General features: G+C 34.8%; 2 protein-coding genes across 19 annotated transcripts in view; one reads left to right on the plus strand and one right to left on the minus strand.

The window, feature by feature from the left end:
• Positions 1–7975: 7975 nt before the first annotated feature.
• LOC124404942 (protein phosphatase inhibitor 2-like) lies at positions 7976–12933 on the minus strand. The gene is made up of 4 exons (XM_046879483.1): positions 12652–12933; positions 11075–11248; positions 10810–10886; positions 7976–10443 (listed from the first exon to the last, which is right to left on the minus strand). The coding sequence occupies exons 1-4, from the start codon at positions 12729–12731 to the stop codon at positions 10247–10249; spliced, it is 528 nt and encodes a 175-aa protein (XP_046735439.1). The 5' UTR covers positions 12732–12933; the 3' UTR covers positions 7976–10246.
• A 1106-nt stretch (positions 12934–14039) lies between these two features.
• The window catches only part of LOC124404940 (probable GPI-anchored adhesin-like protein PGA55), a 113888-nt gene continuing 106275 nt past the window's right edge, over positions 14040–21652 (plus strand). For all 18 annotated transcript variants that reach the window (XM_046879464.1, XM_046879470.1, XM_046879465.1 and 15 more), the window contains exon 1: positions 14040–14301. The gene's annotated coding sequence lies outside the window, so the exon portion shown is untranslated. The remainder of the gene's footprint in view (positions 14302–21652) is intronic.

The raw sequence follows: 21652 nt of genomic DNA on the forward strand, positions 1-21652 counted from the left end.
AGCTGAAAAGTTACAGCCGAAAAACTCATGATTTTCATCGTCATTTCTCTGCTGCTGGTCCTACGCTCTTTTTCATGTGATTTCTGAGTTCCTGGGGGTCGAATTACTCTAGAGATGGTCGTACAAATCGATTTCGAGACGAGAAATTTCCGGCTTCAAAAATGACCAAAAAACTAAGGCTAACCCCTTTGGATTTTTGGCGAAAATTTCGACGATTCCGAAAAGTGCTGCAATAAATTCTTTAAGGCACTATTCCGACGTAATTTTGCGAGAGGAATCGATTAAGCGCAGTCCCAATACGCTGCGAGCGATAGCTGAAAAGTTACAGCCGAAAAACTCATGATTTTCATCGTCATTTCTCTGCTGCTGGTCCTACGCTCTTTTTCATGTGATTTCTGAGTTCCTGGGGGTCGAATTACTCTAGAGATGGTCGTACAAATCGATTTCGAGACGAGAAATTTTCGGCTTCAAAAATGACCAAAAAACTAAGGCTAACCCCTTTGGATTTTTGGCGAAAATTTCGACGATTCCGAAAAGTGCTGCAATAAATTCTTTAAGGCACTATTCCGACGTAATTTTGCGAGAGGAATCGATTAAGCGCAGTCCCAATACGCTGCGAGCAAAGAATAAAAAGTTACAGCCAAAAAACGAAACATGTCATCTGATTCTTGTGCTGCTGATGACCTGTTCCTCAATTTTTTGCAGTCGGCCCTACACTATTTCCGAAGTGTTATTCGGGCTCCTGGAGTTTTAATTAGTCCAGAAAGGGTCATACTAGTTGATTCTAACACAGAAGATCTCTCACTGACAAAAACAGTAACGACAATCTTTACTGATTTTTCGCGGAAAATCCTATAGTTTGAAGAAGCTGCGATCGATTTTGTGACGCACGACATCAATGTTATTTCGTGAGAGTAATCGATTGCGCAGTTTTGACTGGCTGCAAACAGCAGATTGAAACGAGAGGTCAAACATTACGAAATTCTTACAATGCAGCTCATTAGAGACATGGGGAAGGGAAATAACAAATTTATAGCTCGCAAGCTTTAATTTAGTTCATTCTAAGTCTATTTACCACGCTTTAATCCTTGTACAAGTGTTGAGGTGGTGGTCCATACTACATAAACAAGTTTCTGAGTAATAGATTTTGACTTAGTCAATAAAAATATATGAAAAATGATCGGACATTCCACAACATGGCTGACTATTATCTGAGGATCATGCAGTACAATGCATATTACCTTACGCAGTACATGTCAAGTTGTACATGAGGTAGTAATTACTTAAACTTACGAGTATATATTGGGATTCGCCCTGCGCTCAGGTGCAACGCACTAGCGCAGGATACGCTATGTTTAACATTGTATTGTTACATATAAACACAATTAAAATAAATGAATAAAGAACTTTATTCATGTCCACTTCGTGTTTTCTCATAGGTCGGCTCTCCGCTATTTTCATGTCTCTTCTGCGTTGCTCAGGATCCGATTCGTCACGAATTATCCATAGTAATCGATTCCGACGAAAAGCTTTCATCTGTAGAAAAAAAAATAAAAAAAATAAAAAATAAGGTCAATCCCTTTGGATTTATGGAGAAAATATCGACGATTTAAAAAATGCTAGGATTAAATCTGTTCTGTACTATATCGATGTAATTTTGCGAGCAAAATCGATTGCAAGCAGTCCGAATACGCTGCGAGCAACAGATCAAGAGTTACAGCCAAAAAACTTTTCAGGTACAGATCGTATAGCGACTTTGCACGACGTACAGGGCGCCACTTGGCGATGAGTTCATCACGTTCGTTTTCGATTACGGAAATCTTCATTAGACTAGCAGTCCTCATACATTTTCAGTCAACGCGGCGAGTTTTTGATTACATTTTCAATTCACTTACACATTCAATCACAATTTACTTTTGTAATTCGTAATATGAAGAATAAAACAATTACAACACTTCTCATGATAGTAAAGATACAGTCAAATATTGTAGATCTTGTTCCGATAATATCGGATCATTTTATTCAACGGTTTTACAGTTTCATTAACATGTCAATGTTAGAGAAGTAATTATCTAATAGAATCGTTTAATCGTATTTACACATCGTTTATATCGTTCTTGTTTGTCATTTGATATTGTATTCACTCAAGTCAATTAAAATACCTCTGCAGCAGTTTGATCTGCAAAGTAAATATTATAATCGTCTACAAGCTGGGTAAAGTCTTTATCATTATACTATATTATGCTGGAAGGCTCGTCGACTTGGCTTACATCTTCCTAACGCCATCCATAAGAGATTGGGGTGCATTACTTAACGCTTCGAAGCTTCACAGTCCGACCATAAAATCTTCAAAATTTTTACATTCAGATCTCAAAGTAAAAATGAAAATTCAATAAGTGAATAAAATCATGAGAAATAACATTTGAAAATTCATCAACAAACTTGGTAAAAATTGTAATTCTACGAGATACAATTTACAGTTGAAATTCAGGTGGAAAAATAATTTTAAAAAAAGTATTTACCCAATTGCACAAATTTCGAAGGAACTATTTATTAAGGTCGCGATCAGTTCTCGAATCGTTATACAAGTCTACGTAGTTTTTTTTTTCAAATGTTTTAATTTCTATGCATATATCACTTGGACGCTTTTAAATGAAAACATGTATAAGAAAGCGATCAGGTGTTAAAATAGTCGCATCAGTCGTTACATTGACTGTAATTATGAGTGAAATTTTCAACACTTACTTTACTTATTACACATATACACGATATAATTATGGTTTTAGTTGTTGTGTTAGTTAAGGATGGGCACTATATGTATGCGATCAAAACTCATTATACACTAATTTCATCTACTTGTAAATAGCCGACTAATTTTTGGTGTTCATTAAACAGTCTGATCAATTCCTACAAATGTGCAATGTATGTATCATTCCTAAGCGCAAGACCGTTATCTAAACACATAAAGCAATTAATAGTGATTTTTTACTTCTCGAGCTGATTTTTTTAACCGTTTATTCGTAGAGCAAAAATTCAACTAATTGTTTCACTCATTCACCTTCTGATTTTTTTTTTTTAGCTGGAAAACGCTCGTTGGAAGTCCTGTTTTGAAATTAACATCAATTATTTTCCTCATTCCCGTTCCGTTACCATTTAAAAATCTTGCCCAAATCTGTGTAAGTTTTCCAACTTATTTTGTCCCATAAACGTAATCACATTTATCCTTTATTACAGGTATAAATATAGTATATATCTTAGACTAAACATTCATTTACATGCTATACATTTATTATATATATATAATTTATTTCAAAGAATATTTTCAACATTTCAAATTTTCGCCAACAACGATGTATTATTTTCTATTGGGTCTCGATAGTTAATATCTTTATACTATACAATAATCTAATGACTAATTTAATTTTCGATGCTACGTTTATAATATAATTTATTAATCGAATAATAAATGTTAAATTTCTCTCGATTTTATAAGTAATTAAGATTCTCTTTCTGTGTTATTACATTTACATATATATGTATATAATATATATATATTATATGGCTAAGAAATAAAAGAAAGAAATTGCCGAGATATTTCTTTTTAGATTTTGATCAATTAATTGTACAGAAATATATGAATATAGTGGTCCACGTTTTTGATATTGAAAATATTGGTGCCTCTTTGTATAATTGAAAATACATACATCATCGCAGTTCCCTGATCCGGTCGAAAAGTCAGCAGCTACTATTTTACAAAGATAGTGTTCTTGAGGTCTGATTAAAACGTGTATTTAACCGAGAATAAGTAAATAATGCAAGATAAAATGAAAATATGGCAATTAGTAACCATTGTAAATTATTCAAGGGCTCGAACATTACATTAAAAACGGTGGAGCTCGGCAATTAGGATCCAAACATGGTAATGGCTGAGCAATATGGCGTCGCACCGGGCGATCAGCTGATCGTTTGACTCTCGGTTTCAAACGAATAAGACGAATACAAAGGAACAGAAGACTTTTGGTAAGCGATAATAGTTTTGTAACTGTACACCAAGATGGTACAGAGTGAAATATTGTTTTTAAAACGACTTTTATGTATATTATATAATCAAATAAGACCCAAGTAATTTCGTACATTTTCTACGTCTTTCGTTACTTTGGATCCCTATGAAGAAAATTAGCCAAAACTCACTGAATTGGACGTTTGGGGATGGGATTACGGATTTCGCCTGGGAGGCAGTTGTGTATGGCTTCCGGCCTGGGAATACAACGCTGCCCGAGTTGGCCGAACGAGTTTCGTAATCTCTTCTACTTTCGAAAAGTTCTGGGTGACGCGGCACTGCGGGCACCGCATGCGGAGCAACCTCCTCTGGGTGCTGGTCTACTCGTTCCACTCTTACTTCGGACACACCCGTGGGACAGAATTATGTAATACTTGTACATTACACGGTGATTTGCAATATTTAAGGATAAGTGAACCCCAACATCCGAATCAAAAGATAGGAAAATAGAAAAACCGTTCGAGGAATCGCCAGGAATGTTATTCATATAATGATAGTAAATCGAAACGAATGGAGGTTTATTTCATCGAACATCTGTCGTAACGTTCTTACAGAAATCTATTTTCATCCACACTGAAGATGATTATTTGTTATTGAAATTTCATGATCTCTGAAGATGTTTACGAGTGGATAAAATAAGACCAAAAACATTAGAATCGAATAAAAAAAATATCGAAGTTTGGTCGTTTTCAACGTTTTACGTTTTTGGTTATTTCAATTTGTTCAGATTCCTTTCTATTACTTACAATTAGTAGAGATGCTACTTCATTCAAGTTCACTTTAACTGTAGTAAACAATATTGTTAAAGTTTTACAAATGTTTTTTTTTCTTGTTATCTATCTTTTGATTCCAACAGTGGGACCGCTTTAAGATATATAAATTATAAAACTGTTCAAACAATCGTACAATTATAAATTATAAAACTGATAAATGTTTAAATTTTTGTCGAATGTTCTTATTTCGTATCGTTTAATTTCTTTGCTCGAAAGTTTAATTTCTTTTCTTGCGATGGCCACGCTTTTTCACTAATCGATAACAGTGTTGAACAAATTGAAGCCTGTTGAAGACACAGATTAATTGTCTTTTAACAAGTGAAATTCAAAAAAACTTTGCTAACCATAAATTATAGATAGTTTTATCCAAGCAAAGCAGACTAATGAAGGTTCCAATTTATACTTCAGGAAATAGCGGCTACTTAAAAGTGTTCATAAAGTCTAAACTACATACAAAACTAATTGCTATTTTTGGGAAAAAAAAAAATTTAGTAGAGAATGATAATATCAATATCATACATGGAAACGGGTTTACAAAAGCTAAAATACAATAACATGTTATCTATTCTCAAACTGAGCCGAGTTGATAGAATTTCCGCGGATTATCAAGTATAGGCTTAATCGAATTGGCATCACGATTCCATTTGATTGTGGTTCATATGGTTTATAGTACCGTATTCGAATTGCTCAATCTAATCTACCTTGAAATGAAATCAGAATCCTATTTTCAGGGTCGGTTCGTGTGCTAATATAATTGCTGGATACCCCCAAATGAAATATCAAAGCGAATGTAACAGATAGGTATGTTATATACGTATATATAAAATGCGACTATCTTTATCCACATAATTCAAAGGATTGTTTTTTCCTTAAAAATATTTTTCCCAATTCTAAATTTTCTGATCAGGGATGCAGAGTCCTTTTTATCCGTGATAGAATGTTTAATCAGATACTAGAGACAAATATTAAGCAAAGGTTGAAATTTGTTGGGTTTGTTTACACCCCTCGTCACAATTTTTCTTTTAATTTGACCTCCGGATTCTAAAACTGTCAAATTTTAATACAATCCAATGATATGTGATCAATTCGAATGAGTGAAGCCTTGATTTGATATATTTTCAGCAAAATTGGTCAGATTTTTATTACTTTAATTTATTTTGAATCATAGAAAATTGATGATATTTCAAAATTCAATCGGGTTGCTGAAAAATTCATGAAAGATATCGAGAAGTTCTGATCAACTTCTATAACTATAAAAAACGAAGTTGTAAGAACTTCAAATTTCGCTAAGTTTCATTTTGAAATACGATTAATGTATTGTAATAATATCGGGTAAAGAAATTTTTCATCACTACACACCAGCCCTTGTAAAAAATGGTTTTTCAAGTTCTATTCCCATGGGAAAAACGCGTGAACGCAACATTGGCGTACGTAATACATGTTTCTGCATGAAATGGCGTAAATTAGCGAAAGAATTTGATCAGAATAAGATTTAATACCGGCAGCCACACTTCGAGCAAGAGTCTTGATCGGTGCGACGACATCTTGCAGATTTTCGTTTGCACTTTTTTGATTTCATGACAGAGGTAGCTGGCTTTGCACAGACGCCATCGTTACATGAGACGTCATTATGTCGAACAGGGCGGATTGAAGATGGATAATTTCTAAAACGTGTTTATCAATACTTGAGAATCTTTTATATTCTGCACGTGATCGTGAATGCAAAGATTTTTAGATCAAGAGATTTAGGGTATCATTAGTATAACATTATTTTGGCATGAAGGGCAACGAAAAAATTTCCAAGATTTTTCTAGAAATTTGAATTTCTGACGGTTTCTCGATTTTCCTAAAAAATCAATTGAAAAATTTTTAATTCCAAAATTAACACAGGATCAAATTATAAGCGTCAAAGGAGGGTCAATTTACTTGTAAATGTGCGGTTTCACCAATTCGATGAATGCGTCACTCTAGTTAGTAAAGATAATTTTGTGTTTAAAAATTTCGAATTTCCGAATTAGGTGATAAAAAAATAGGAAAAAATTCGGCCGACGTTTTCCTCGACGGGGTGTGTTTTGTGTCATTCACTGGATTTTTGAGAATTTTTTCAGATTTTTATAAATAGGCATTCGCAATCGACTCCAAATATTTATAAAAAATAAACTGTTTAAAAAAAAAATTTGAAAAAAATTCAGGTCGCATTTTTTACCAAGCAGAATGTTAGAAAAAAAACATGAAATGATTTTGAGATGGTCGGGGTTTAACACCGGTCGAGTTGGCGTGGAATACCCCATTTATACACTTCGTTATTTTTTTATGAACAAACAATTGAACTTCTTCACGAAGACAAATCGGTTTGCATGGAAAACTGATTTTTAAATTCTTCATTTATTTATTTATTTCGTACGAGTTAAATTTCACTTAAAAAACTTTCAAATTTCAGTTCCTTTTTATAAATAAATCCCCAGGCAAATTCATGCTAACACAGAAGAATGATTTTCGTAGATGAAATTTCAAAGTTTATGTTATTGGGAAGTTAAAATTGTACTTTAGCTATTCTTGCTATTATTTGATTTGGCCTGAAATATCTCTACTGCAAATAATTATAGAAGAAAATAACTGCAAGAATAAAAAAAAAAAAGTACGAACGTCCCTCCAAAAATATGTGGAAGAAAGTTAACGATTCATCCTGAAAATTCATGGCTTCGCAAAGAAAAAGTTTGAAAATAAAATATGTGTAAAAGCGATTTCACCGCGATTTGTTTGTGTAACTTTAATTAATTTTCGAATGATTTAATATAACGTTTCAATATTTAAGCACTTCTCGTACAAATTTCGGTTATTGCATTTAAGCCACTTATTATAAATTTCTGTTACATGTTATATACACATTATTATGTATATATGTATATATCTATATATCACTCAGATATCACTTACACATCTCTAGCTTTTCTACTTTTATAAAGGACAAATATTACATTACAGCCAGATCTGATACATTTGCTCCGCAAACGTTATACAGACTCCGTTACATCAACTTTATTTAATCACTGGTTAGGATTCAAAACAATTTAGTCTAGTTGAATCCTAAATTTTACCAACTCAGTAGTGTCACCGAATCTCGTCAAAGTTTTTTTTGTTAATTTTTCAATCACAAATAAGATGTAACGGATTATATACGTCATGTATAAATAGATATAAAAACTTCCTTTTATAAATACTGAAGCTGCATGAAATTTTTCACCATGCAATTACTGACAAAAAGAAGAAACAAGATTTATAACACAAGCTAAAAAATCACTTGTTGCGCAATAGCGAAGCTATAATAATAATAATGTAATGTATTATATAATACGTAAACGAAGCTTTGGCTACAGAGCAAAGTTCAGTAAACGAAAAAAGATAACAATTTTGAATAGAATACCCAAGCCTTCATCCTCTGGTATACATCAAACCTATAAATTAAATTAACCCCTTCAATTTCATGTCAAAGTTTAAAAAAATTTTATAGGGAGGGTATAAATATAACGTTGGAAGACGAAATGAAACTAGTCCAAGTTAATAACCAAGTAATACGATTTTTTATAAAGTTTAATAAGAGAAACTTGCCCCAATATAATTTGAGTAGTTTTTCCGTTTACTGATGAAGGAACAGAGTAAATGAATGGATGAATACTAGCCAATAAAGAGCAGTTGAGCCACAAAATTGTAATGATAATAATTAACAAAACAATAATAATAATAGCAAAATTAATAATAACAATAATAATAATATTAATAAAAATAATAAGTAGTAATGAAATGAAATTTCCCTAACGCTTTGTTCAACTTTGTAGAGCTTTAAAATGGAAAGTCTAAAGTGTATCGGTTCACCTGAGAATAGCGTTACGCTTCACACTTTACAGATCCTGCATAATGTTTTACGAATTGACTTAAAAAATTTTAAATTACGAAGAAAAGAAATTAAATCAGTAAATATTTTACCTGTCAAGCTTTGTTGTCGCGGTTTGTGTGTATATTTGTTATACTTAGAGCGTAAAACCATTCTCACGTTATCAAACGCCTTATATTTAACCGCGACCCAATTAATATTTTATGATGTACGCGGTAAAGTAGAAGGTAGCTCAAGTACGTTTGACCACTGAGTATTATCATCATCATCATCATCATCATCATCATCGTCAAGATCATTCTTACCATTGTTATCGATATTATAACTTCTTCTTTTTTTTTAATGTCCCAGAACCAGAAATCATACTTTTAAGTCTTCGAGAAAACTCAAGATGCATTGATTGCATAGATATAATCACTCGTTATCGATACTTTACTACATACGCGCGAATAATGGATATTTACATGTAAATACAAATCGGGATTTATCATCATAGCTAATAATAACATATCTTATAATAGTCAATATAATTCGGATGACGAGTATAACGAGTTTATACTTCTACTACACATTTTTACCATTATTTTGTCTGTTCAGGAAATAAAAACTTTATCGTTTGACCGATTCATCCGTCAATGGACCATTGAGTCTGAATTGAAAGTTAAGAAAATAGAAAAAATCGGTTCAAAAATCTCCAGCAATTTCATTCGCGCCAATTACAGCCTACACGAATAAAACATATCTCTATCACATGAGAAAGATAAATTTCACCAAATTGGAATAATGCAAGCTGATATATCAGATTATACTATTTTCGGGCTCATTTTACTCGCTGACTAAATCTTTAAAAATTGTCTGAAAAATGTTTCTTTTGTAAATTTCAGATGATCTCTTGAAATCTCTGTGATGGATAAAATAAGCCCAAAGACATTAGAATCGGAAAAAATACCAGAGTTACATAATTCAATTGTTTCAATTATAAAAGCATTCTTTAAATCATTGATATCTCAGCTTGTGTTATTCAAATTTACTCAGATTCGTTAGAATTCACCGTCATGTCGTAAACGGAATTGATGGAGTTCATTCCAACGGTTTTTCCTCTTTCCAAAATTTTGATTCATAATCAAACTCTACACAGCCCATTCATCTTTAAACACAAATCGGAGCTACCTTCCCTTTCACGCGATGCAGTCAGGGGAATATCTAAAACTAATTCACTATTTGCGTACAATTGACAATTCAGCAGCCACCCGTATAATACGTAAATCTGTGCGTATTGAAATGTAAATCAACATCATCATAGAGGTAGGTACTTTGCGAAGAAGAAAAAAGAAGATCGAAAAAAAATCTTTTAAATCACAACCGTAACCTTTATACTCTATAATTGTTCGTAAGGATCGTCAGCAAAGAACCTCTGTAATGAGGTAATGCTTATGTGGACATTATACCGAGCTGCTAATTGCTACATTTTCTAGCATTAAAGTGAACTGGGAACAAAAAACTGTTGCTGACAACAAGTGATTATTGAGGCGAATTTGAATCAGAATCTGGCTCGCTATCACAGGATGGCACGCACTTGGATCGAGAATTTGAATCCGCTTCTTCCTCTTCGTCGCTGTCTTCGTCACTCTCTTCCTGCATTGATTTTCGTGCCAATTGTACCGCCTGCCATTCTTGATAATGACCTTTGCGTTTTTGTTCGAACGCTAATCTTTTTTCTGAAAATTCATATCAGATTTACGTTAATCTTATAATTTAACGAACTTCGAATGCATTGGAAAAATTATGCGAAACAACTCTGACGGTACACTCTATATTCTACAAATACTGCAGATTTCACTCTACGTATTTTTCGACGTAAGTTCTCTTGCGTTTAGACGGACAAAAAAAGCTTACACGATAGAATATAGATTCAATTATTTTTTACTCCAGTCAACACAAAAATGGTACTGGAACTGAAGGTCAGGAAAATAAACAAGAAAAGAAAAAAAGAAGAAGAAAGAAACTCCATTTGGAATCGATCAACCGATAATAAACTTTGTATAAGAATCTAGAAGAACTAATGTAAAAAGAAAATGTATTACGTCTCTCTTCTGGCGTTTCTTCATCTTCTTCATCCGATGATTCCTCTAAAATTTTTGGTTTATCGTTACTGGCCAGTCTGAAGAAAAAAATACACCAGACATTAGTTCCATAATAGTTTCAGAACTTGTGATCAATATTAATTTTCAATGTGGGAGGTTGGTAAATCTGTTTTCAACTGGACGAGATTAATGCGTATGGATAAATAAGAGAACGATGAGTGAAATGTTTAACGAATTAAGAGGAAAGAGAGTAAAATCAGCATACTTGGCAGCAATAATTGAAGAATCCAGCTGGTCTCTTTCATGCTCATTATCAACACCCTCGTAGTTGTAAGGTGTTTTCGGTTCGTCAATTTTCATATGACCATAATCCTTGTCGGCTGGATGCAGCGTGGCAATAATATTCATCTCATCCCACTTCGTTTCCTTATTGGCCCTGCTAAAAATTTCATTAAATAATTCATCAGATTTCTCTAATATAAGTTCCTTTAAATTATAGGATAGTTCGAGAATGTCAAGTGCTTCATGAAATTACTACACTCATATTATTTTTACGCTCAGGATACAGAATTTGAAATAAATTTTAGGAACTGCTACTTTTTGACGATCAAAATAATGCAGATTCTCCAAACACTTTATCGTATATTTTGTTACAACAAGATGAACTTTTAATGGACTCTTGATACTGTAAAAAAATTATGTTTATACTTTTGATATAATAAAACGAGTGAAGCTATTATCAAAAGTTTTGGGAGGAAAGGGAAAAAAGTAAATCACTGCTCAAAGACAAAATTACGTTTCTTCATTTTTCTGTTTCTATGACCCTGGAATAATTTGAGTGGCTGAATTTGTCTGCAATAAATTCATTGAGCTATAACACTACAAGCTTGAAACTTGTGTTGATTAAGGCAGTCGCAACTTCGAGCATATTGCACATCTTCCATGCCAACTTTGGCGGCAAGCAGTTTGCTTTAGTTTGTTTGCTCGCAACAGATTCCAACGATTGCATAGCACACATTAAAGCACAATTGGAATCAGATCAAAAACACCGAAGTTTAATCATCTTCAACGTTCAAACAATAAAACCTTATCTTGTATTGTTGATATCTCTTAAATAGTGTTATTCAAATTTGCTTAAATTCAATTCCATTACACATTAGAGGTATTGTTTCGTTCCTGTTCATTGTCATTGGCATAAATAATAATACTGGAAACTTTTTAAATGGTATTTCCACTTTTTAGAACTTATAACTCGAAATTCACAGTCCATTTATCTTTAAGAATGAAATACATTTCGAAGAAAAAATCTGTTATACAAGATAAATGATGGAACAGATTTATGACGGATGAAAGTGGAAACAAAGATGTTGAGAATCTAGCTGCGAATCAAAGAGCGAAATGTGCAAAAATTTATGACGTAAAGTTCAAGCAGATGTTCTCAATTAATGGCAAGATGTAAAAATTGAGAATTTTTCTACAGACTTAATGCGGAGTAAAGAATGCAGCTGCGTGACGTGTGAAATACTTGCACAGATCTGAATCAACAGTACAGTGTGTACGTGTGAGATTGCAGCTGTGATCAAGTATTAATCAAGCATCGAGATCTCGACGTTGTAAATCTCATTGTTTAAAAATACGCGTGAAGTAACCAATGAGTCAGAATATCGAGCGGTTCCGGCGTTAAATATGATTAGACAGAAGCTTGCGGGTAAAAATTACCTCGAATTAGCACCGCCTGAGTGACGAAAAATAGGCGTGATGGTTGAGATTTTTTAGGTTAGAAATGCTTGACGTTTTCCAAGTCTGAGATTTATTTTCAAAAACGTGTATGATTTGTATTACCTGGGTGCTTCCTGAGCGTCGAAACTGCTCGACGACTTTAGAATCCCCTTCGAAGGTCGTTTGCCTAAATTTTCCGCCATTACTTGGGTGAAAAAAAAAAATGTTAAAAGGTTCAAAGATTCACTCGAAACTTTCGCACAACATTTGTGATCTCGTCTAAAACTTGAACTGTCCAAGTCCAGCGTCGGGCGAACTTTTCGGAAGTTTCGGCTGCTAGCGTACCGGGAATTTTGTTCGTTCAGCCTGAAACTCTGCACTTGTCAACACTTCTCCCCACTTCACGCCGCCAAAGCAGAGCGACACGTACGGTCGTTAGACGAACTCGAAGCTTAAGGGGATACTACAGACCGTTTTTACCGACTGAGTTAAATTGACGGTCCCCCAACAGAATTCACTCAACTTTAGAGAGGCTTATCAAGGGGTAAGGTGGGATTCGATGGCTCGAAAAAAGCATAGTTTTACTAATTTTTTTTCACGTATATCAAATGAAATATTTTTTTAAAACTTTTTAGAATATGAAAGATACATATTTGATAGGCACTCTGTGAAATTTTCATTTGAAAATCCAGTTATTAAGATCTCGTTTCCCTTAACCTTTGAGAAGAAAGTTTTCTCAAAGTTGTTAAGATAATTCATGACAGATTCATCTGAAATTAAAAAACTAAATATTTTCTGTTAGTAGATAGGTATAGCTCGTGTTTGACCGTCATTCTGTGTCTATGAAGAAATTTTTATAGGGAGGCCGAAAGTCAAGAAATTTCTGGATAAGCACATAAGATCTGCTCCCGGTGATTTAAAAAAATCCATATCGCTAAGCGATTTCTTGTCAATAAAAAAGAAAAAAAAAAAAAGAACTTTAGACTAAAAGAGTTATGACGTAATTAAAAGAAAAGAAAAAACAAACATTTTTCAGTATTTATTTTATTGTAACTATTCTGATGAAGCTCGAAAATTTGCCGAAGGTATTTTTTTATTTTTTTTTTTTTCGTCCATGCGGTGTCGGGATGCAGACGGCTTTGCATAGCGTTTTAAGTTCAGTTCAAAGCAACGAGATGGCGTTAAGTGCGTCGATTCTCCCCGGATAGAAATCGCCTTACCGCGGGAGTATTCGAACGGGAATAACACCCGAAAATAGTTTTTCCGATCCCTTATATGGGTCAGGTTTATCGAGGGTCGGTTTACGGACGTCGCAACTCGACGCGCAGGTGAAATTTTAATCCGCCAGAAGCGTTTGGTTTGGACAGCTCGGCGCTCGCCGCATCTTCCGATTTAATTCTCTCGCTCTCTCGCGATCGGCTAGTTTCAATTCACGGCTCTCCGGCAGTGCTTTCAGCCTTCAGCCTTCAGTCGCTCGCTTCTAGCACTCGCTTCAAGCCAAGCACTCGCTTAAGCATCCGTGACGCGATTCCGAGTCCCGAGTGCGCTATCGAAGCCAGCAGCACACACGTATATCGTATCGCCTGCACCCGCGCACGCTTCGAATCCAGACGATCGTCCGTCTTCCAGTGTCCCTCCGAGTGCCGGCCGAGACGCATCGTGTTGTTCTATCAATTCTTAGTGAACGCCGGGTAATAAATTAAACAAACGAAGTGTTACGCAGCGGAAAATCATCTCGAATAACCGGGAATTTTCTCTCCAGGCGACACAAGAGTGAGTAGAAATAAATGAAGTCTTGAAATATCCTCCTTTTGATAATAAATTAGGCTGTCTTCTTCTCTGCACAGTTTTCCCTGTTATTTCACTCTCTGACATTTATTTCCCCGCATCACCTTGCCAGGATTAAGCTAAACACTAGAAACGATAACATCGCTCACTTGTCGTTACATTAAGAAAGCAACGTCAACACACACGCCAACTTTGTACACGCAGCAGTGTTGGATTTCAAATTCCGCGATCTTCGTTTTTTTTTTTTTTTTCCACCACACGTGATCGCGCGTCATTGTCCAGCGTTCAAGAAATTTCGAACGCACCTGTTCGATGATTATTACACGAACTTCCGCCGTTTAACGATGCTCAAAAAACGTAACGCGTGCTTTCTTTTTTCACTCGAACCTCGCACCTGTCAAAACCTCATATCACTGTCTGTTTTTGCAATCGATCCGAAATTGTCCGAATTCCAGACAAGTCGTCATCAACTTTCAACTGTTTGCAAATCCGGCAAAAGAAAATCGAACGTTGATTTGTTTGTTTCATTTTAAAAAAGTTTACTGCTGACGAATTCAATCCGATCATCCCTGCAACCTAACAAACGTTCAATAAAGTGGGAGAAAAGCTTTGAATCCGCGAATTGGGAGCCGATCATCAGCACAGAGACCCGTGAAGTCAAAAGAGTGAATCAAGGTATTCTGCATTTTCGTAACATGTCACAGTGAAACGATGATACAAGTGTGGTGTTCAATGTTTTTGGAATAGACAGCGAGTTAACATCACCCCAGAATTAATTTTTAGCTGTTTCGGCGACAGAAAGGCTACCCATGATCGTTACATTTACAATATAACAATAGTTTTCATTTGTTTATCATGAAATATTCTTGCATAGTTGTCACTTGGAACTTTTCACCGTGTGTATGTTTTCTTGTATCAGATTTCAGCAACTGCGTTATTATCCTTTCGCAAATTCCTTATCACTTCGTAGAATAGAGTAAAAAATCATAGCGGATATTATCAAATATTTCATTACTTGCTCGTTTTATAGAATTATGAAAAAATTTTCGAAATACCTTCAAATTTACTGAAATATGATTTTCCAATATCCTCTCGATTGATTCAAATAAATTTGATAAATTTTGTAAAAACATCTTAATTCCCGTACCGAAATTTATTATCGTCAAGTTTTATGGAAAAACCTTAACATTCCTTGAAAAATTTTGAAAATTTATCTCAACTCTAATTTTCTCGATAACATCCTTTTACCGATATCTTCAGATTTTCTAACTCTCATCATAGCGTGAGTAATTTCATCCATTTCCCATAAAAATTATCGATTTCTCTAACGAATTCATCGTAGTTTATCACACCTCAATACCGTCGGATAATATACAGAAAGAGCAGAACTGAAACTCTCTCCGATTAGTGACTAAAATTAAAGGTCTCAAAGAATATAAAATAAATAAATAAAACAAAATTTAATTCCACCATCACCAATTGCTCAGATTCCAACTCTCAATTTAACTTGATCAAATCAAAATTGGAAAGGCAAGAAAAACTGGTAGTTTTTTAGCTTTTCAATTTTTCTCCATACACATTGGCGTGGAAATACTACTTGGAAAATACTACGTCACGTGCATCACCGTCTCGATGTGACAAGTGAGTAAAATTTGAGAACAAGGCCCGAGCCGGGCAGGAACCCCACCCGCACTCCTCGAACTCCGATGGGCGAAATTCAAGTTCATCGTACTAACCGTTCTGAAAACAGCCGACTGTCTGGCCGGGGTGCAGCCGCCCAGCCCTATCGAGTGAATTCATCTCTCTTCGTGTGTCTCGTGCACGCAGCGCCAGGGAGAGACGGAGAGAGAGAGAGAGAGAGAGAGAGAGACTCGAGGGCCACACGCCTCGTGGAGACTCCGACGTAGCGGTCCTATATGCTCGAAATATATTCCTGATGGTATTTCGGAAGCAACGTTTGTCAAGTTCTCAGTAATCGATAGAAAAAAATTACACACTTTTCGCAGCGATTTTTTTTTTACCGCTATGTGTTATCAAGTTCACGCGATACGAAGGGATTGAAGAAGGTTTATCTTTATGAGGTTGAAGTTAGTCACGTTTCTGTAAAATTTAGTAAACATTAACCAAAAAAACTAACTCATATTTTGCAGAGAGAATTCCTTGAGAGGCTTTTTTTCTGTTTTTCTTGCAAAATGATTTAATTTTTATCAACAACGTTTCTGGAAACTCGTTGTAACGTTGAAAAATGAAGATTGATATATTTATATGCGATGTTTTGTAAAAATGTACCTATTAGGTATTAGGTAGATAAGAAAAAATAAGGCATTTCGAAAAAACATTTGAATTATTCTGAAATTTTTACTCTCAAGTCATTGTGTGCCAATAAGTTTGAATATTTTTCGTTAAATCTTTGGATTATTCGAGTATCTGTACGTGTATAGTTTAAACAACGTGAAAGTATAGCCAGAATCTAATCTGCCGAAATAATCGTAGATAGTAAAAAATGTGTCATAAACTCAGATAATTATCTTAACAATTTTATTAGCACGGATGTATTACTTTAACGTAATTCAAATGATTTCAAAGATTCGTTAAAAGGATTTTGCGAAAAAAGAAAATTATACAAAAATTATATAATTAGTTTTTTTCTTTTTTCAAATCTTGGGGAATTTCGTGGGAAAATAGTGAAATTTATTTTGACGCAAGCGTTATGACAGCTTGACAATGCGGTTTGCCAAACCGATTACCTGCGATTACCACGTGCCAGTGAGGCCGGTCGGCATCTTCGTTACCCAGACAACGGCTGCTGCTGCTGCTGCAGGGCTTCGGTCGATCGATTTCCAGCTTCACGCTTTATCGTACCAAGCGGAGATTACGAATTAATCTCATTCAGACACCTACTTAACACTTACTCTCGACTTTTTCGCTTTTCTCGACTTTCGCGTATCTCGAGAGATCCCAGTTACGACTCACGTTGATTTTTTTTTTTTTTTATCGAACTTGTGATATTCTGTATAATTAAGAACTTTTCTCCGCAAACCGAGTTTTTTTTTTTTTTTTTTTTTTTTTTTCTTGAATCCTTTCTTCTAATTACTGACCGTAAAACAAAATTTATGCTCATAACGAAAATCTATTATGACAGCAGATACAAGTATTCATACTTCAGAACATGTAAGTTGAAAATTACGTGTCTTCTCGCGTGGTGCGAAATTTCTGAACAGGTCATCGCCCCGATGAGAGAGATAAAAACATGGAGGATCGAATTTTCGAGACGCAGTTACGAAGGGGAAACAGCTATATCGAAAGTCTTGTGAACAGCTGTAAAAATATTTCTCGAAGACCCTCTAAACGTTATAAAAGTGATTGAAATTTATTAGAAATTGAAGAGAATTTTTTTTAAGAACTTCACGAAAACACGGTACCTATATTTCACTGAAATAGATCTCTGAAAAGAAAGTATATGAGAGAAGGGTAATTTCATTCACCAGAATAGTTTTGTAATATATAACAACTGCTGGTATTACGTAGCAGGCGGTTTTCGGTCGTATTACCGCAGAAAAGTAGCGCATCATCTACATGATGTATCATCGTGGTGTGCCTAGAACTCCTACGACAGCGCCTTTCTTCGGTTAAAACCTTTAAGTGAGACGTGTACCAACTGTCTAAAGAAATCCCTATATTGCTAGGGAATTATTTTTCTGGCGAACGCTACCCTGCTCGGGTAATGCCGTCGTGTACAGTTGTTGCGTTAGTTATTTAAAGTCCGGCTCATTTTTTCTCCAGGCAGATTCAACGTCACGACAATTAATCACCACCGATCTAGGGTATTTTGGCGCCGTTGGTACACGTCTTACTTAAGTCCAGTACAGCGCGAGAGAGAAACTTTTTTGGAGAAAGAAGCTGCGCTCCTAGGCACACCGTGTGTACTCAGACCAGGCGGATAATAAAGCGTGATTATGACAGAGACTCTGTGAGGTAATTGATTGGGCAGAGTTTATAAAATAATTACACGGCATTGTAAGTGTATTACGTTACACAGTGGCGGACGGTTTGAATTACCCGCTCGAAGAAAAACCGCACAGATCCTATCATCGTAATTTGCATCGCTGCGTGTATTTGTAGTCAACTTTTGTTTTTTGTTTGTTTCTTTTCTGCTTTTCTTTTCTCCTCACTTGCTTCGTTTTTCTTTTCGGATTCCACCTAGACTCATATTTTATTAGGTATCTCTCCCGTTTTTTCCGGCCAGCGTTACGTCTCATTAAACAGCTATCCCGAGGAGCTCGGTGACCGAGAAAAAGCGTCAAGTGCAATATAGAGTATAAGTGCCTTGATGGCGTATCTAGCCACTTTATACGTTCAGCCTGTAATGTGCGGTAATGCGTGTTATACGCACATGATACGCTGCCGATAAATCTTGCCTCGATTTTTCATATTCCCGGATAATATCTCTGCAGGTGTTTTACGCGCACGATGTACAGAGTGAATTCTTAACGACTGCACGTTCTGTCCTCTGCTGCAAATTTAATACAGATGCGCTACGATTCGAGAGCAACTGTTAGCCAGGGTGACCAACCGTTATAAATTTATACTTCAAGATTTTTACAGTTTTCGTTGGCGATGTGCCTGATCAGGATCGTGACACACCTGGAAAACCTAGTATTGTCCGGGGATTTCAAATTTGGTCGTGAAGACAACTGAAAATATCAGTTTTATATCTTGAGAATTAGGAATCATTTTTTGAGGTGTTTACAAGTTTACTTTTTTTCTTTGAAAAGACGAATTGGCTTTAACTAACTGTTTTAAGTTCGAATTGAATTTGAACCGAATATAGAATTCATAATCTGAACTATTTAGGTTTTAGTATCTGATAGAAAATGTGTAGAGAAAACTAGGTTTTAGATTCTGGAAAACCTGAAAATGTTATAGAATTTTTTCCCAAATATATGTGGCCATCCTGTTAATTGACAACGGTTAAAATTTACAAGGATGCGCCAATTTTTGAGGTTAGATACATGGCGGCGGATTGTTGTTTAAGTTTATGACGGTTGGTCGCCCTGGAAAACAACTGCTTTCGAATTTTCGCGCATGCGCATTAAATTTTAGCAGACGACGGAACGTGCAGTCGTTAGGAATTCACTCGTTATATGCCTATGTAAATTATATTATACACACGATGTGCAGCTGTGCAAAACATCGAGATCTTAGAATTCTTCAACGTCCGATGCTCCCGCGATTTAACGGTAAATCAAATTTCCGCACCTCCGGAAATTATACAATCATTTCAATTTGAATCACCGCGGGCTTAATTGTTACCGCGCTGGTAAATACAATAATCTTAAAACGACACAAAATTACAATGTAAAGAACGATTATTGATTGACGTCGAAATAATGTTTGTCCAAATCCGAAGAAGGGATGACAAAAAAAAAAAAAATTACGTCATCGAAAAGTTTTGAGATATCGTAATATTTTCACTTCTCTTTTTATTTATTAAACTATGGTATATACCAAATTTCGATTAATTGTAGCTAGTTTTGTACGTAATGAAATTATTCACAAACCACCTGAACTTGAATTTTAATTAGGCTCTTCAATTGGCCGAAATAACAAATTATGCAGCAAAATAAAAAAAATAAATAAAAAAAAACTACTAAAAACTTATTTCTTGTTAAGTAATCGAAAATTTCGGGAAAATTTCGATGTTTCAGTACAGAAAATAACATGAACTTTAAGAAATGTTATATTTCTTTCGTTTTTCAACCACTATTTCACAGTGAAAATGACAAAAAATCGTGAAATTTGACATAACTAATATTTAACCTTGAATAACTTTTGAACCAGTAGATTTACGAAAAAAACGCAAGAGACTTTTTTTGTTACTTGTTTTTCAAAATTTTCCTCAAACCATTCACTTATTATGCATGTAATGAAAAATATGATCGGATAAAAAATTGTCCCACATGCAGGTTTAAACGAACAAATGCAATCAGCCAGACAGCAAATATCCGACCTTCTCCGCCCGGTTTAACAAAGGATTCAAACTCCGTCGAGTGTTGTTGGGAGTGCGGAGTGCCGTGCTCTGCACTTTTGCCAAATGACCTTCGAACCGGGCTGCAGCAACCGCGTGCAGTCGACCTCCTCGAATTATGGAGAAAACCGAACTCGTTCTTCCCTCGGAAAAAGTCAACGAGACGATTTAGACCCGGTTCGAAATTTAAATCTACCACTAATTTTTACGCGGGATCGAGAAAAAACAGTGATTCGTGTTTTTTGCATGTTTTCTCTGCAAAAAAGAAAATACGAAAAGCGAAATGTAAAATTTTTCTTAAATTTTATTCATTTCCTTTTTTTTTTTTTTTTTTTTTTTTTTCTTCTCTTTTGTTTGCTTATCCTGACGCAAAATTGCAATACTTCGACCAAATTTTCAGTAAAAATATTTTTAACACCTTTGTCGATCTTGTAAGGTTTATATATTTCGTTAGAAGACGTTGGAAAATTATTACTTTTACTACCAGAAACTGGAAATTTAGCATAATTGCACTAAAACTTTCGAATGTTTTATAAATTAAACATTCGATCGTTCAATTTTCATATTTTACATACCGCTAAAGTTATATCGATGCCATTGAACTTACGATTTTTATTTTCCAATCTAAACATACGACAAAAAAAAATTTTTTGTAAAAACTGTTATTTCTTTCGAAAATAGAAAATATTTTCCGTGTTTTACGTCAAACGAATAAACTTTACGAAAAAATTTAGCCAAAAAATCGTTGATAATTTCATTAAAAAAAAAACTGCGCTACTTGTTTATTTTTTTTTGGTGTGTCGAAATACTTCCTCTGCGTTGAATATTTTTTTTTTTTGCAATCCAATTGCAAATTTCGCAAGAGTTTAACGATTAAGAAATTGGAAATAATTAACAAAAAATTATATTCGTTAATAAACTAGCAGCGCAGCGGCAAACTGGCAAGGATTCAAGAATATTCCGTTTGTTGAAGTAAGAAAAAATTTAAAAAAAAAAAAAAACGAAAAAAAAATGAAAAAAAAAGCGTCCAACTTTACAGAATCGAATTACTGCTTAGTAAACAATCGTGCATAGGTGTGCGTTTTGCATGTTAATATTGACGTAGAGATTGAGAGTCGGACGTGCGCTTAGAGAATATATACAGCTGCCTTATTTCTATCTTGGGTGTGCTAAAAATCACACAACCTGTTTCTTCTCTCGCTCTCTTTCTCCCTCTCTCTCTCTCTCTCTCTCTCTCTCTCTCTCTCTCTTCCTCCTCTGTGTTCTCTGCACGTCTGTCTCTTTGCATTCCGCCACACTTATGAACAT

The sequence above is a fragment of the Diprion similis genome, chromosome 3 (genome assembly GCF_021155765.1).
Source record: "Diprion similis isolate iyDipSimi1 chromosome 3, iyDipSimi1.1, whole genome shotgun sequence".
Lineage (NCBI taxonomy): Eukaryota > Metazoa > Arthropoda > Insecta > Hymenoptera > Diprionidae > Diprion > Diprion similis.